The sequence below is a fragment of the Leptonychotes weddellii genome, chromosome 1 (assembly GCF_054177405.1).
Source record: "Leptonychotes weddellii isolate Sample4059 chromosome 1, ASM5417740v2, whole genome shotgun sequence".
In the NCBI taxonomy this organism is placed as follows: Eukaryota; Metazoa; Chordata; class Mammalia; order Carnivora; family Phocidae; genus Leptonychotes; species Leptonychotes weddellii.
In genome coordinates, this window is record NC_138369.1 from 9,307,451 (window position 1) to 9,323,270 (window position 15,820).

Consider the following 15,820-nt stretch of genomic DNA (forward strand, 5'->3'; position numbering starts at 1 on the left):
CTTTATCCCAGTACCCTGGGATCATGACCTGAGCCAAAGGCAGATGCTTAACCGCCTGAGCCACCCAGGCACCCCTCTCTCAAATAAATCTGAAAAAAAAAAAAAAAAAAAAGAACTTTCCTATAGTTAAACATACACTTACCATGTGACTCAGCTATCCCACTATGAGTAGTTATCCAAGGGAGATGAAAAGATGTATGGGCACATGAAAACCTGTACATGCCCACAGCATGGAGAAAACACTTGCAAATCATATATCTGATAACGTACTAATCTCCAGGATATATCTAGAACTCCTACGAGACTACAATAAAAAGACAAATCGCCCAAATAAAAAAAAATGGGCAAAGATTTGGGGAGGGGATGAATAGATGGAACACAGAGGATTTTTATGGTAGTGATTTTTTTTTTTTTAAGTAGGCTCCACACCCAGCATGGAGCCCAATGCAAGGCTTGAACTCACAACCCTGAGATCAATGCCTGAAGTGAGATCAAGAGTCAGATGCTTAGCCAACTGGGCCATCCAGGCACCCCTATGGCAGTGAATCTATTCTGTATGATACTGTAATGATGGGTACATGTCATTATATATTTGTCCAAAACCATAGAAGGTACAACACCAAGAGTGAACTCTAATGTCAACTTTGGATAATATGATGTGTCAATGTAGTAAGTTCAACACTTGTAACAAAGGCACCAATCTTAATAGTGGGAGAAGCTGTGGGTGCGTGTGGGCAGGGAGCACATGGGAAATCTCTATACCTTCTGCTCCATTTTGTTGTGAACCTAAAACTGCTCTAAAAATAAAGTCTATTAAAACAAAACAGAACAGGTAAAGGATTTGAGGAGTCATCTCTCCAAAGAAGATATACAAATGGCAAATAAGCATATGAGAAGATGTGTAACATCATTAATCATTAAGGAAATGCAAACTAAAACCACCATGAGATACCAATTCACACCCACCAGGATGCCTATAACAAAAAAGACGGACAATAGCAAGTTGTTGGCCAGGATGTGGAGATACTGGAACCCTCATACACTGCTGGTGGGAATGTAAAATGGGGCAGCTGCTTTGGAAAACAGTTTGGCAGGTCTTTAAAAAGTCAAACATAGAGCGCCTGGGTGGCTCAGTCAGTTAAGCGGCTGCCTTCGGCCCAGGTCGTGATCCCAGGGTCCTGGGATTGAGCCCTGCATCGGGCTCCCTGCTCCGCGGGAAGCCTGCTTCTCCGTCTCCCACTCCCCCTACTTGTGTTCCCTCTCTTGCTGTGTTTCTCTCTGTGTCAAATAAATAAAATCTTAGAAAAAAAAGTTAAACATAGTTATCATATGACCCAGCAATTTTCACTCCAAAGTGGAGAGAATTGAAAATATATGTCCACATAAAGATTTGTATGTGAATGTTCATAGCAGCATTATTCACAATAGCCCCAAAGTAGAAACAACTCAAATGTTCATCAATGGATGAATGGATAAAGAAATTGTGGTCCATTCATACAACATAATATTATTCAGTCATATAAAAGGAATGAAGCACTGACGCACGCCACAACGTGGATGAGTGAAAGCGGTCAGACGCAAGAGTCCACATAGTGTGTGATTCCATGTATATGAAACATTCAGAATAGGCAAATCCATAGAGGCAGAAAGCAGATTTAGTCATTGCTAAGGGGCTGGGGCAGGGGGATGGGGAATGACCGCTCAAAGGGGGTGGGTTTCCTTCTGGAGTGATGAAAACGTTCTGGAACTAGATAGCGGTGATGGTTGCACAACTCTGTGAAGGTGATAAATCTCACTGAACTGTGCACTCTAAAGGGTGACTTCTATGGTATGTGAATTATATCTTCATTTTTAAAAATATCTGTACATGAAGAGTGATAGCGACTTTATGCATAATTACTAAAAACTGGAGACAACACAAATGTTCTTCACCTGGGAAACGGTTAAACAAACTGGGGTCTGTCCATACAATAGACTACTACTCAGCTATAAAACAGAATTAACTACTGATATACACAAAATGAATGAACCTCAAATGTGTTATGCCAACTGAAAGAAGCCAGACTCAAAAGGCTACCTATTGGATGATTCCATTTATATGACATACTCAAAAGGACAAAACTATAGGGACAGAAAACAGATAAATGGTTGCCAGGGGCTGCAGATAGGGGAACAAGGGAATCTTAGGGGTGATGAAACTGTTCTATATTTTGATTGTGGTGTTGGTTACATGATTGTATTCATTTGTCAAAACTCATAGACCTGTACACCAAAAGGGTGAGTTTTTTGCATGTAAATACATTTTTAAAAACGAAAACAATAAGAAAACTAATTAGCAAAGACCTCCTTACTCCCCAGTGCCTCATGGTTGAAGTCCAGATTCCTATGCCTGACCCCATCAGGCACTCTGTGATTTGGTTATGTGCCCCCCTCCCTGCCCACCACCCATCAACAATTAGTTATTGGGCACCTAATGTGTGCCGGGCGCTGTCCTAGGTCCTGATACTACAAAAGCAGTGCTCTCATGGAGCTCAAGTTCCTGTGGGCAAGCAATCAAATAAACACATAATTAGGCAGGGGTGCTAAGTTCCAGGAAGAAAAATAAAACAGGGCAGGGATAGAGAGAGAGAGAAGAGGTTAGGCTAAATAGGTTGGGAGGGAAAAGCCCTCCGATGAAATGGTATTTGAGTAGTGACTGGAGGGAATTGAGGAAATAGTGATTGGGAAGGGAGTTCTTGGCAGTGGGAAGAGCAAGTGCAAAGGCCCTGAGGCTGGAGTAAGTCTGACACCATTGGAGGAGGGCAGGGTGGTGGTGCTGTGTTGGAGCTCAACAAGCACTAATTACAATTAGTAAGCTGCTGCTCATGTCCGTCAGCCACCAGAGGCTGCCTCTCTGACACCCAACTCCAATCATGGGATTTTTTTCTTTTTTGCATGGCCGAAAATCATTTTTCATGGTACAAATAAATTAATTTTATCTTTGTATGGATAAATTCCAGCTTTATTATGATAAATAATATGCAATAATATCCCCCTTGTAATATAGGATAGAGAACTTAGAATCATAATGACAGTACGGCGTTTCAATATTACCAGGGGAAAACAAATCAAAACAACAATGAGATATCACTGTCAGGATGGCTATTACCAAAAAAGCAAAAGCTGACAAGTGTTGATGAGGACATAGAGAAATGGCAACCCTGTGCACTGTGGGTGGAAATGCAAAATGGTGCATCCACTATAGAAACCAGTAGGGAGGTGCCTCAAAAAAATTAAATAGATCTCCCATAGGATCCAGTATACATCCAGAAGAATTGAAATCAGGATCTTAAAAGAAATATTAACACTCAAAAGAAATATTAACACACCTATGTTCATTGCAGCATTATTCACAATAGCCAAGATATTTACAACCTAAATGTCCATGGATGGATAAAAGGATAAAATAAGGCATATACACACAATGGAAGAAAGAAGGAAATTGTGCAGTATGTGACAACATGAATGACCTTTGAGTGCATTTGTTCAGTGAAATAAGCCAGTCACAGAAAGACAAATACTGTGGGATTCCACTTATATGAGGAGAAAAAAGTAGAATGGTGGTTCACAGGGGCTGGGGGAGAGGGAATGGGGCTTACTAGCCAACACGCACAAAGCAAGATTCATCAAGCAAGATGAATAAGCTCTAGAGGTCTACTGGACATTATGCCCAGAGCGAGCGATAATGCATTGTACACTTAAAAATTTGTGAAGGGGCTAGATCTCATGTTGAGTGCTCTTACTACAATAAAATACAATAAAAACAAAATGTAACCACCATATGACCCAGCACTTGCACTCTCGGGCAATCCCAGAGAAATGAAAACTTACGTTCACACAAAAACCTGTGATGGATATTTTATTCAAAATAACCCCAAACAGGAAATGATCCATATATTTTTCAATAGATGAATGGTTAAACAAACTGGTCCATCCATACCGTGGAACACTACTCAGCAATAAAAGAGATACACCTGACAGCTTGGATTGAGTGTGTGTGTGTGGGGGGGGAAGTCAATCCTAAAATGTTATATACTGTATGATTCCGTTTACATAGTGTTCTTAAAATGACAAAATTATAGGAATGAGGACAGGTCCTCCTCATCACATCATACCTGGGGTTACTTGATAGCTACATGACGTCACTGACAACGTTGACCTTGATCTCTTGGGTAAGGCTGCCAGTGTGCAGGGATGGGGTGGGGTGGGGGGGAGATGGGTGTGGATCAAGTGCATCAAGAAGGATCTTGGGGTGATAATGGACTGCTCTGTATCTTGTCTATAGCAATGCCAATATCTTGGCTGTGATATTGCACTAGAGTTTGGTAAGATGTTACCATTGAGGGAAACTGGAAGAAGGGTACACGGGATCTCTCCGTATCATTTCCCTGTTGTTTTTAAATGTCTTATTTAATGGTTTCAATGGTAAATGTTACTTAAATATGTTACACATAACATTTACACTTAATATGTTACACATAACATTTACCATTTTGACCATTTTTAAGGGCTCAGCTCAGCGGGATGAAATACATTCACACTGTTGTGCAGTTGTCACCATCTGTTCCCAGACCTCTTTTCATCTTGTAGAACTGAAACTCTGTCCCCGTTAAACAGCTCCCCACTCTCCCCTCCCCCAGTTCCTGGAACTCACCATCCCACTTTCTGTTTCTGTGAATTTGCCTATTCTGGAAACCTCATGTAAATGGAGTCATATGGTATTTGTCCTTTTGCGTCTGGCTTCGTTCACTCAGCATGTCTTCTGGGTTCATCCACATTGTAGCATGTGTCAGAACTTCTTTCCTTTTTAAGATTAACTAATATTCCACTGTATGGATAGATCGCATTTTCCTTATTCATTCACCTACCAATGGACACTTGGTGTCTTTCCACCTTTTGGTTATTGTGAACAACACTGCTATGAGCATGGATGTATATATGCAGTCATGTCCTTTTTCCTGGGTCAGGATCCCACATTGCACTTAGGATCTTAGGCTCCTGATTTTCAGTCTGTTTTGTTTTATTTGGTTTTGATTTTTTAGTCTTTTTTTTTTTTCATGACCTTGATAGCCCTGAAAAGTACCAGTCAGGTACTTTATAGAATATCCCTCATTTTTATTTGGTATTTTCTCATGATTGGACTGGATTTATGGGTTTTGGGGGGAAGACCTCAGAAGTGAGGTGTCCTCCTCATCACATCATACCTGGGGTTACTTGATAGCTACATGACGTCGCTGACAATGTTGACCTTGATCTCTTGGGTAAGGCGGTGTTTGCCATGTTTTTCCACCCTCGGGTAACTGCTTTCCCTTTCCATACTCTACTCTTTGGAAACAATGCAGATTGTGTTAAAGAAAAGCTCCTTATCAGGGTCCTCGATGGCACAGAGGGCGATGTTGTGTGATAAAGCACCAGTGTGGACACTTACAGTCGGACAGTGATTTTGATGAGTTGTACCTGTGTACGAAGACACTTAGAAAACCTTAGCTGATTTATTGTATTTTCTTTGTATGTATACGCAAGAATAATATATAATAAAAATCTCTGTGTATTTAAATCTCATGACTCTTTAAGCGGATATAAAGTAAAAAATTTTAAGTGAGCAAAAGCACAGGAATTTGGCACAAATCCTCCCTTGGAACATAAATTATCAATGGGGGCAATATTGCTCCTAAGGTGGTGAAAATTGGTTCCGGGAGGAGGGGATGCAAAAACCTTAGATATTTCAATGGTTTGTGGCCCTCCAAAGCTCAATCCTTGACAAAAACTACATTATTGGTATTTAACTTCTCTCATTAAATTAAATTGAATTAAATTCTCTTTAGGGGATGATAATGAAAAAAAATGTTGAGAAATGCTGTCATAGAGGTTTACAAAGTAGTGACACATTTTACAATGGATGGCCTCATGCTGTGGTGACAAAAGCAAGGCTGGAACACTCAGCATAGGTTGGATTACAGTTTGTGACTCAGTTTCCCTACCTGTAAAATCACGATGGTTTGTGTAACAGGGTGGCTGTGGGAGTGAATGTGATGATCCATGTAAATCCATATAAAGTATTAGCTGTTGTTAGCATCAGCAGCAGCCCCATTTTATAAAAGAGGAAAGAGAAGGTCAGAGAGGTCAAGCCAATTCCTGCAGGGCACACAGCCTTGGAAGTGCCAGAGAGGAGCTTCAAACCTGCTAGGTTGGCTGGGGGAGAACAGATTTCCCCAGCTGAGTCTGTCCCATTCCTCCCTGAGGAGCTGATTCTGTCAAGGATCACCCCACCAGCAAGCCTGGACCGGCCTGGCTGCACGAGGAAGTCCATTCTTTCTGGAGGCTCTCTTGCAGTTCCTGAGCACAAAGGGTTGAGGTTATAGCTGGAGAATTGGGCAGTCGCTTGCTGCCCCCTGTGGGTAGAACTGGAAATGTCAGGCCCCGAGCCCTCCTTTGGCCTGATTCCCGGATGCTTGCTTCTCCCTCCTCTGCACTCCCTCAAAGTCTTTGGCACAATTTGGGCAATAGCGGTCTAAATTAAAATGCACAAATGTACATAACATTGGATTATGTATATATAATATATAATATACATAATAGTATGGTAGTATAAACTACTACGAACTCAGGCCACTGCAAATGTGAGCTGAGATTTGAGGGCATGTAGATGGGCGTTGGTTAGGGAGGGCCTCACTCAGCTTCAGGACATCCTTGTAAAGAGCTTCAAGATCTTTTGATAATGTCGGAGCCTACACTAGGCTCCGGGATCGGCGTGGAGTCCTCTTGAAGGTTCTCTCTCTCCCTCTGCCCCTCCCCCCACTCGCACGCAGCCTTGCGCGCGTGCTCTCTCTCTAAAATAAATTTTAAGGGCGCCTGTGTGGCTCAGTTGGTTAAGCGACTGCCTTCGGCTCAGGTCATGATCGCGGGGTCCTGGGATCGAGTCCCACATCGGTCTCCCGGCTCAGCGGGGAGCCTGCTTCTCCCTCTGACCCTCTCCTCTCTCATGCTGTTTCTCTCTCGCTCGCTCTCTAATAAATAAATAAATAAAATCTTTTTAAAAAAATAAATAAATAAATAAATTTTAAAAATCTTTTAAAAAAGACATTTTGCTGAATGAAAAACTGAGGACAGAAATAAAAGAACATTGCGCCGATATACAGATATTGGCATACACACTTTTTGTTGAAAAATATAAAAACGAAATTGCTAATCATTTTGGAAAGAGATAGGAAGGGAAGTTTCCAGTTTTTTTGTTTTCTTTTTTCTTTTAACCTTTTCCATACCGTGTGGTTTTCTCACATGGAGCATACGTGTATATATATTTTTAATGTCAGCAGAGGATTATGGGAGATTTGGAGTCTCTTCTCTGTTTCCCTCAGTATTAACTCAACATACAAAAGCAGTCACAACATTCTGATGGGGAGAAGGTCAGTAAAAAAGCAAGGATAGAATAAAATCCCATTTTATTCATTTATTTATTTATTCATTCATTCATTCATTCATTCATTTTAGAGAGAGAGGAGGGGCAGAGGGAGAGGGAGAGAGAGAATCCCAAGCCGACTCCATGCTCAGTGCAGAGCCGGACTTGGGGCTTTATCCCACAACCCTGTCAGGGAGATTACCTACCTAGTGCTGATCAGAGAATTCCTGATTGACTGGTTTAAGATTTCATTTCTGAAGAGCCAAAACTGTAATGAAGTTAAGTCTCTGTTTGGCGATGTGGGGATTAGCATAAGGCATTTTGGGCTTGTTGCCTTCTTCTTCTTCTTCTTATTAATGTGTGAATGTCCCAGCTAAGGAAAAGGAGAGACCACTCTTTCCAAATCAAGTTCCAGACCTTCCACATATTGAACTGAGAACTATGTACTACTTAAAGTACAATACTACTGTATATCACATACAAAATGAGAGAAAAACTATAAGGCCTGATAGCATTTTCATCCAAGGGCCAGAGGAAGATGACCCACACTGAAAAACATAACGCTTAAAAGGATGGAAGGAAAGAAAAATAGGAATGTTGTGGTTACGACAATAGCCCTGCTTGTTCATTAAGCAAATTACTTGTGATATCAGGGAATTAAAAAACCAACTCATTGGAGCCCCAAGTGTTATGGCACTAGCAGATCAGGGTTTTTCAGTACATCCTATGCAACTATTTTCTCTTATCAAACCCTCAAAACAGAGTGGCTGAGACTCAACATTTTATAATGAGAAAAACCAAACCTTGCTACTGTTCTGCTTCGGGTAATGAAGGCATCAAGAGTGAGCCCAAGAGAAATGAAACTTATGTCCATACAAAGACTTATATACTGATGTTCACAGCAGCTCCATTCATTAGGGCTCCAAGCTGGAAACAACCCAGGTGTCCATCTACAGGTGAGTGGATTAAAAAAAAAAAAATCGAATATATGTATACAATGGAATAACACTTAGCAATACAAATGTAGTACTTTTATAACCAACAAGAGGGGGGCACCTGGGTTGCTTTGTTGGTTAATGGGCTACCTTTGGCTCAGGTCATGATCTCAGGGTCCTGGGATCAGGCTCCGTATCAGGCCCTGCATCAGGCCCCACATCTCTCGCTCACTCTCTCTAGCATGCTCTCTGTCAAATAAATAAAATCTTAAAAAAAAAAAAAAACAAGCGGAAGAATTTCAAACACATTAGGCTCATTGAAAGAACTCTAGCTCAAAAGAACATATATAGTATAATCCCAAACATATAGTATATTTCCATGTATATGAAGCTTCTACAAAAGACAGATCTAATCTATAGTGAGAGAAAACAGGTTTGGAGTTGCCTGGGGTGAACAGTAAGGAGGGGTGGTTAACTGGGAAGGGAAACAAGGGACATTGTGGTGATGGAATGCTCTAGATCTTGATTGCGGAGGTGATTAGATAGGTGTGTAAACATGACAATATTCATCAAAACGTACAATTAAAATGAGTGCATTTTACTGTTTATAAATTATACCTCAGTAGAATATATTTAAAAAAATTTTTCCAAATGCAGTTGACATGTATTTCACATAATACCATCATTCAGCAAAACCTGAAAAGACTAGTAAGTACTGATTAGGTTTATAAAAGTAGGTTATCTATTAAACTCTCAGGGGTGCCTGGCTGGCTCAGTCAGTAGAACATATGACTCTTGGGTGCCTGGGTGGCTCAGTTGGTTAAGCGACTGCCTTCAGCTCAGGTCATGATCCTGGAGTCCCTGGATGGAGTCCTGCATGGGGCTCCCTGCTCTGCAGGGAGTCTGCTTCTCCCTCTGACCCTCCCCCCTCTCATGTGCTCTCTCTCAAATAAATAAATAAAATCTTTAAAAAAAAAAAAAAAGAACATATGACTCTTGATCTCGGGGTTGTGAGTTCAAGCCCCACGGTGGGTGTAGAGCTTACTTAAAAATAAAATCTTAGGGGCGCCTGGGTGGCTCAGACGGTTAAGCGTCTGCCTTCGGCTCAGGTCATGATCCCAGGGTCCTGGGATCGAGTCCCGCATCGGGCTCCCTGCTAGGCGGGGAGCCTGCTTCTCTCCCTCTGCCTCTGCCTCTCTCTCTCTGACTTTCATGAATAAATAAACAACAACAACAAAAAAAATTAAAAAAAAATAAATAAATAAATAAAATCTTAAAAAAAAAAAACTCTCAAAATACAGCAATGAAAGAGAACAGAACATCCAAGTGCACACAAAACACTCAAGAGAACACTGCGTTTTAGGAAATCGGAATGTGGGGACACCCGGGTGGCTCAGTCGGTCGCACATCGACTCTCGATTTCAGCTCATGTCATGATCTTGGGTTCCTGAGATCGAGCTCCACCTTGGGCTTCGGGCTAAGTGTGAAGTCAGCTTGAGATTCTCTCTCCCTCTGCCCCTTCCCCCACTAGCCATTAGCGTGTGCTGTCGCTCTCTCAAATAAAAAAATAAATCTTAAAAAAGAAAAAAGAAAAGAAAGGAAATGGGAGATCTCTCAAAGGAGCTTCTTGGATTCAGGGGCCCCAAGGCCCTAGAAACCGAAAGTGGGCGTCAAACCGGAAGTGTGGCAGGAGACTGGATGCAAAGGATGAGGTCCAGACTCTCCAGGCCCCACTACAACCGGAACTTGTGGCCCAGCTCCACATGCCAAGAGCGCAGGCGCACCTCCTAACTCAACCAATCAAGACGGAGTGAGGCGGGCATTCCTACGTAAATGGGGCACTCAAACAGGAAGTGTGGCAGTTTACCTACAGAACTGCAAGCGGCGTCATGGCGGCCTACGAGCAGGTTCAAAAGGGGCCCCTGAAACTAAAAGGCGTTGCAGAGCTCGGCGTCACCAAGCGGTGAGTCCCCGAGAGCACCGCAAAAGCTTGTCTTCTGCCCCCTTAAGCCTCTTCTAGAGTCCCCGAGCTCTTGCTCCCTGATCCGCTCTCATCTTCTCTCCCCGTTTCTCCTCTCTCAGGAAGAAGAAAAAGAAGGACAAAGACAAGGCGAAACTCCTGGAAGCGATGGGAACGAGCAAAAAGAACGAGGAGGAGAAGCGGCGCGGCCTGGACAAGCGAACCCCGGCCCAGGCGGCCTTCGAGAAGATGCAGGAGAAGCGGGTAAGGCGGGATGCCCCGCGCAGCAGGTCTGGGTCTCCGGAGGTGGAGGGAGAGGCAGGGCCGGACGACTCGAAATTGGGGTCAGCCTCGGGCCTCTCGGAGGGGTGGTGAGTGGTCAGAGAGACCTTGATTCCGGGAAGATGCTACGTGGGTGAGGAAGAGTCCACGGTTGGGGGAGCTCCCAGGGCGGGAAGCGCTTCTGGTCAGAGTGGATGGCAGAGAAAGTTAGAGCTGGCGTTGAAAGGCCAGAACTGGAGATCGGATTTGGATTCCACCGCAGTGTCTCATTTGCCCAGTGAGAGGACTAATGACTCATCTTTCTGCCTCAGTTTACTTATCTGTAGGGATCAGGATAGTGCTGTCTCCTGAAAGGGATGGGAACTTTAGATGAAGTCATTCAGATAAAGCATTTGGCACTCGGTATGGCAAAAAATCAGTGCTCAGTTGATGTTAGCTGTTGATATTAAGTGGTGATGCTCCGGGCTATAAGTTTCCACAAAGTCTGTGTCCATGATGACTTTGTTTGACAGATTCAAATAGGTTGTGTTTGTATCCTACGTCCGCTCCCACGACGACATTTGGCAGTGGTTGAGGACATTTCTGTTTGTTAAAACTTCAGGGTGTGCTGGTGGGGGTGGGGAGTAGTGGGATGAGGCCAGGGATGCTGCTCTACATCCTACAGTCATCAAGACAGCACCCCCCACAGCAAAAATGATCTGGCCCAAAATGTCAGGTGTTGTCCAGGCTGAGAAGCCCTAACCCTGATCTGGGTGATTTGGTCCAGTAACATCAGGAAGAGTTAACTCATCATTCTCAGGCTTAATTGAGTCATTTAAAAAAAAAAAAAAAAAAAATGGTGAGACTCCGAGGCTTTGACAAGACCGACCTGGGTTCCATTCTGCCTCTACCTCTTCTTGGTGGTGGTGTAACTCTGGGCAGGTTGGTTAACCTCCCACACCTTATTTTCTTCACCTGTAAAGTGGGGCTGAAGTCCTTACCTAACAGGTTTGTGGCGAGAATTTAACAAATGAATGCACTTAAGTTCCTTCCCTGAGGCTATGGTCCCAGGCTGGGCTGGGATGTTACTCCTGGAGTGAAAGTGGGGTGGGGGAGAGTCCCATCAGGTGACTAATAACAGTGGCTCAGAATAGGACAGTAATAGTGGAAGCAGTGGAAGGTATCAGGTTTGGGATTGATTCTGGAGCAAGAACAGCAGGATTAGTTGATGGATTGGGTGTGGACTGGGAAATGAGGAATGACCAAGATTTTTGATGGGAGATATTGGGAAAATGAAGGTTCTATTTACTGCAGTAGGTAGGACAGCAGGTAAAGCGGGCTTCTAAAGCAGGGCATCAAGACCTTGGCTTTATCCTATATGCTGGCTAACTGAACATTAAAAAAAAAAAAAAAGACCTTGGTTTTAGAGAACACTTGAATGTTTGAACAGCTGTTAGAAATTCAAATGGAGAATTCTTGTGAACAGTTTGAGATCTGAATCCGCAGTTTGGAGGAGCGGTCTGGGCCTCTCCTGCAAACATTCTGGCGTTGCTGTGGGACTGGATGAGATCCTCTGAGGAGGCACAGTGACAGAGATGAGGTCCAGGATCTGAAATTGCAAAGGATCACGGGAAGGAGGAAAACCAGGAGAGTGTGCCCTTAGGAGCTGAGTGGAGAAAGTGTTTTAAGAAGGAGGAAGGGATTGACGGTGTCATGCTGCCAAGGGTCTTGTGGGGTGAGTACTGAGAGCCCTTAGTTGGCATTTGGAATGAGGAGGAAGAGTGGCTGATTAGAGGGGATCCAAGGGAGGGCGGGGAAGGGCAGAGACAAGATGCAGAAATAACTCTTGGGAGATCTATCAAGAGGAACAGAAATGAACCTGTAGCTGGAGGGTGGTGGAAGGTCAAGGGGAATTTTTTGTTGTTGGCATTGAAAACTGGAAGTACTGCTGTGGGTTTTGTTTTGAACCAGGAGAGAGACAGGAGAAAGCGTGGGCAAAGGTAGGTAGAATTGGGAAATGTGGATTCCCTTCTGGAAGGGTGTTTGATTGAGCACAGTGAGCACGAAGGCTGGACAGTTCTTGGAAGAAGGGCCCGTGGGGCAGGGCCCCAGCCTGAAGGGTTAGGGCTTGGCATCTCCAGCCCCATCACCCACTGTGCAGGCTGGTCCTCATGTTCTCGATCTGTGAAGTGGGGGTGGCGACAGCACCCAAGACACCCTGTGAACTTGGTACATGAAGTGGGGCGAGGAAAGGCAGAGCCCTACTGAGTGCCTGGCTTTGGTGGCAGCTGGTCAGGTCAGTGTGGCCTCTTGTGAGGAGGCACAGGCCTCACGGGGGCTCACAGCATCAGGAAGAGAGGCGGGGGCGGGGGGCAACTGGATGCAGAGGAAGACGGGGCAGCAAATGAAATGAAGGACAGGGAGGAGCAGCCAGGTGGGGGCCAACAGGGTCCTATCCTGAGGGTTGGCTCGGCTCACCTGGATAGTTCTCCTGCTTGCCTCACTTGGAATCTGTGCAGTCAGATGGCAGCTGGGGTTGGAGGCCCAACTGGGCTAGAACATCCAAGATAGCTTCACCGTCACATGTCTGATGCCTTGTTGCTCCTCCCATGGCCTCTCTCCCCATGTGTCATCTTATCCTCCAGGTCCTTTCTTTCCAGTAAGGTCATCAGACTTCTTGCATGGTGGCTGGCTTCCACGAACACAAAGCCAAAGGCTGCCGGGTCTGACGGCTTCAGCCCAGCACTGGCACCGCATTCTGTTAAGTGAACTGAGTCACGGGGCCAGCCCAGAGTCATTGTGGCAGAGAACTGCACCAGGGCACCAGTACCAGGCAGTGTGGGTCACGGGGTGGGGTGGGGGGCACCACAGTCGGCTGTAGACACCCAGTCAGTAAACGCAGAGCCAAGTGCAGCCCCAGGTTTGTCTGGCTCTGCGTCCCGTGCTCTTTGCTCTTACGAGGTCCCATCCGGTGTTGGGAATGAGGAGTGGGGCAGGTCATGGTGGTGCAGGATACTCATCAGGGTGATCTGGATCTTGGAGCCCTCATGGCACCGTGTCACCAGCACCTACTCCCGTGAGCTCCTACCATGTGTTGGGCCCTTCACCTTCCTCATTTTTCGTCCTTCTTCAAACCGCATCTGAAACTTTCTTTTTCTGCAAAATGGGAATGCGGTCGGTTGCCCAGGGATGCAGGAAGCACACATACAGCTCCCAGCAGAGTCTATTCATGTCAGCGCTAGTTATTCCTTGCCACTCTGACCAGAGGGCAGCCAACCGGGGTCCCTGGTGGGACATGTTGGGGCCGGGCATCCCTGTCGGACTAGCCTGAGTAGAGTTAAGGGAGGGACAGGATGTACACCCTGAGACCTCCAGCCGTGCTAGGTGTGAGAGCCAAGCTGGTGGGGACTACCGTCTTCCACCCCATGCTGGCCTGGGCTGTGTCAAGAGTGTGAACTCACCTCCCACGTCTATCCTTTCTCCAGCAAATGGAAAGGATCCTGAAGAAAGCATCCAAAACCCACAAGCAGAGAGTGGAGGTAAGTCACATGCCCAGTGGGGAAGACCAGGCTATGTAGGGCCCCAGCTGGGCCCAGAGGCTAGGAGCCTGGCAGAGGGAGCCCTTGGAGTGATGGGGTGGGGGTTGGGATACCCAACAGAAGCGACACCTCCCCAGGGTCATTTAAGGATGAACCCAGGGTTCAAGGCTGGGTGGCTTTGAGAGGAGGGGGCTTACTGAGGAGAGGCAGAATGTGGAGAAGTGGGAGTGGGCAGTGCCACACAATCCCAGTGCCCTGTCTGAGGCTGTACTGATGTGGGTTTTCTTCTCGGCTTTCCCAGGACTTCAACAGACACCTGGACACCCTCACGGAGCACTATGACATTCCCAAAGTCAGCTGGACAAAGTAGCCTCCCCACCCAGGGTATGGAGTGGCATCAAGGGGAAGTGGAAGGCAAAGTTGGGGTTATGTTTCGTGCCTTTGGTATTTTCTAGAAACATTCTTTTACACACACCCTTGCGTCTTCTGCTGAGACGAGTGCTTTCCAAAGCAGTGTGCCCTCTTTCTGGAACTTGATTAAAGTAAGACTGTCCTTTTACTCTATTTTGGTTTGTCGGTAGCATAGAAGATAAACCTTTTTAGGCTGGACTGGAAATTTTTGCAAGTTTATCCAGAGATTAAGTTATTTCTGTGTGTCACAGAAAAGTGTCTTTACCCCCCAAGTTGCATCTAACTCTGATAGTCAGCCAGCTCTCTTTCCCTGGGTGAAACAGACTCCAGAAGATAAGGAGTTAATGCCCCCACGGGGCCCTGCGTGAGCTGTCCTCCCAGGCTCCCTCTAGCATGGGGCTTAGGCTGTGCCTTCCGAGCCTAGGGAAGCCACTTGAACCTTCATGGCCTTCGGAATGCCTCTCCAGCCACCCTGGTGTTTGAGACAATGCAGCCTGGAAAGCGGGACAACCGCCTAAGGCAAGGATGGAATGCACTCCTTGTCCCTGCCTGAGCCTGCGGTCGGCATGCAGCCTCTTCCCCTAGTGTCGCTATTCCAGACATGTCTAGAGGGTGTTGCCATGGCAGACGTCGTTACTCAAGCAGGGCATCCCTTTGTAATGGAACCCTGACACAGCCTGCCTCACTACCCTCAACCCTGGGCTCTGAGCACCTCCTGGGTTTATTCAGAGTTGGCACATAACATGTAGCCCGCTTGGCCTTTCTGGCCTAAGGACACCTCAGGGGTGACAATACCTGGGCAGAGCCCCAGCACAGACAGTGCAGTCAAAGGGGAGGACCCAGGTCCTGGTGCTGGAGAGCCATAATCTCTGAGGACCTACGTGTACCTACTTGCTGAGGATCGAACTGCATATACTATTGGGAGGAAGACTCTGTTGACCCTAGGTAGTGACAGAATAGCAAAGTCAAAAGAGAAAAACCAAGTGTTGGGTTCGGGGCTGTCACCTGTGAACAGAATAAAGCAAAAAATGGTTATGAGACAGAAGTGTGAGTGTCTTAAATTATAAGCGGTTTGATTATCACTAGAAACACTGCTTTTTGGATTTATTACACATGTAGAATGCACATACTGCAAAGTGACCATTTACCCTCAACCTGGAAGAAATGAGGTGACATGTTTTTCCACCTGTGGCTTGCAACCCACCTGTGAGGTAATATACTGTCAGTAGTAGTCGCTCCTTGGGCCAGAGTCCCTAGAGTTCTCCACAGCCTAGCC

General features: G+C 45.5%; 1 protein-coding gene across 1 annotated transcript; it reads left to right on the forward strand.

Annotated features, from left to right (window-relative positions):
* The first annotated feature begins 10,185 nt into the window (after window positions 1-10,185).
* FAM32A (family with sequence similarity 32 member A) lies at window positions 10,186-15,589 on the forward strand. Its single transcript, XM_006736067.3, has 4 exons — window positions 10,186-10,336; window positions 10,456-10,597; window positions 14,080-14,133; window positions 14,435-15,589. The coding sequence occupies exons 1-4, from the start codon at window positions 10,263-10,265 to the stop codon at window positions 14,501-14,503; spliced, it is 339 nt and encodes a 112-aa protein (XP_006736130.1). The 5' UTR covers window positions 10,186-10,262; the 3' UTR covers window positions 14,504-15,589.
* Window positions 15,590-15,820: the final 231 nt, after the last annotated feature.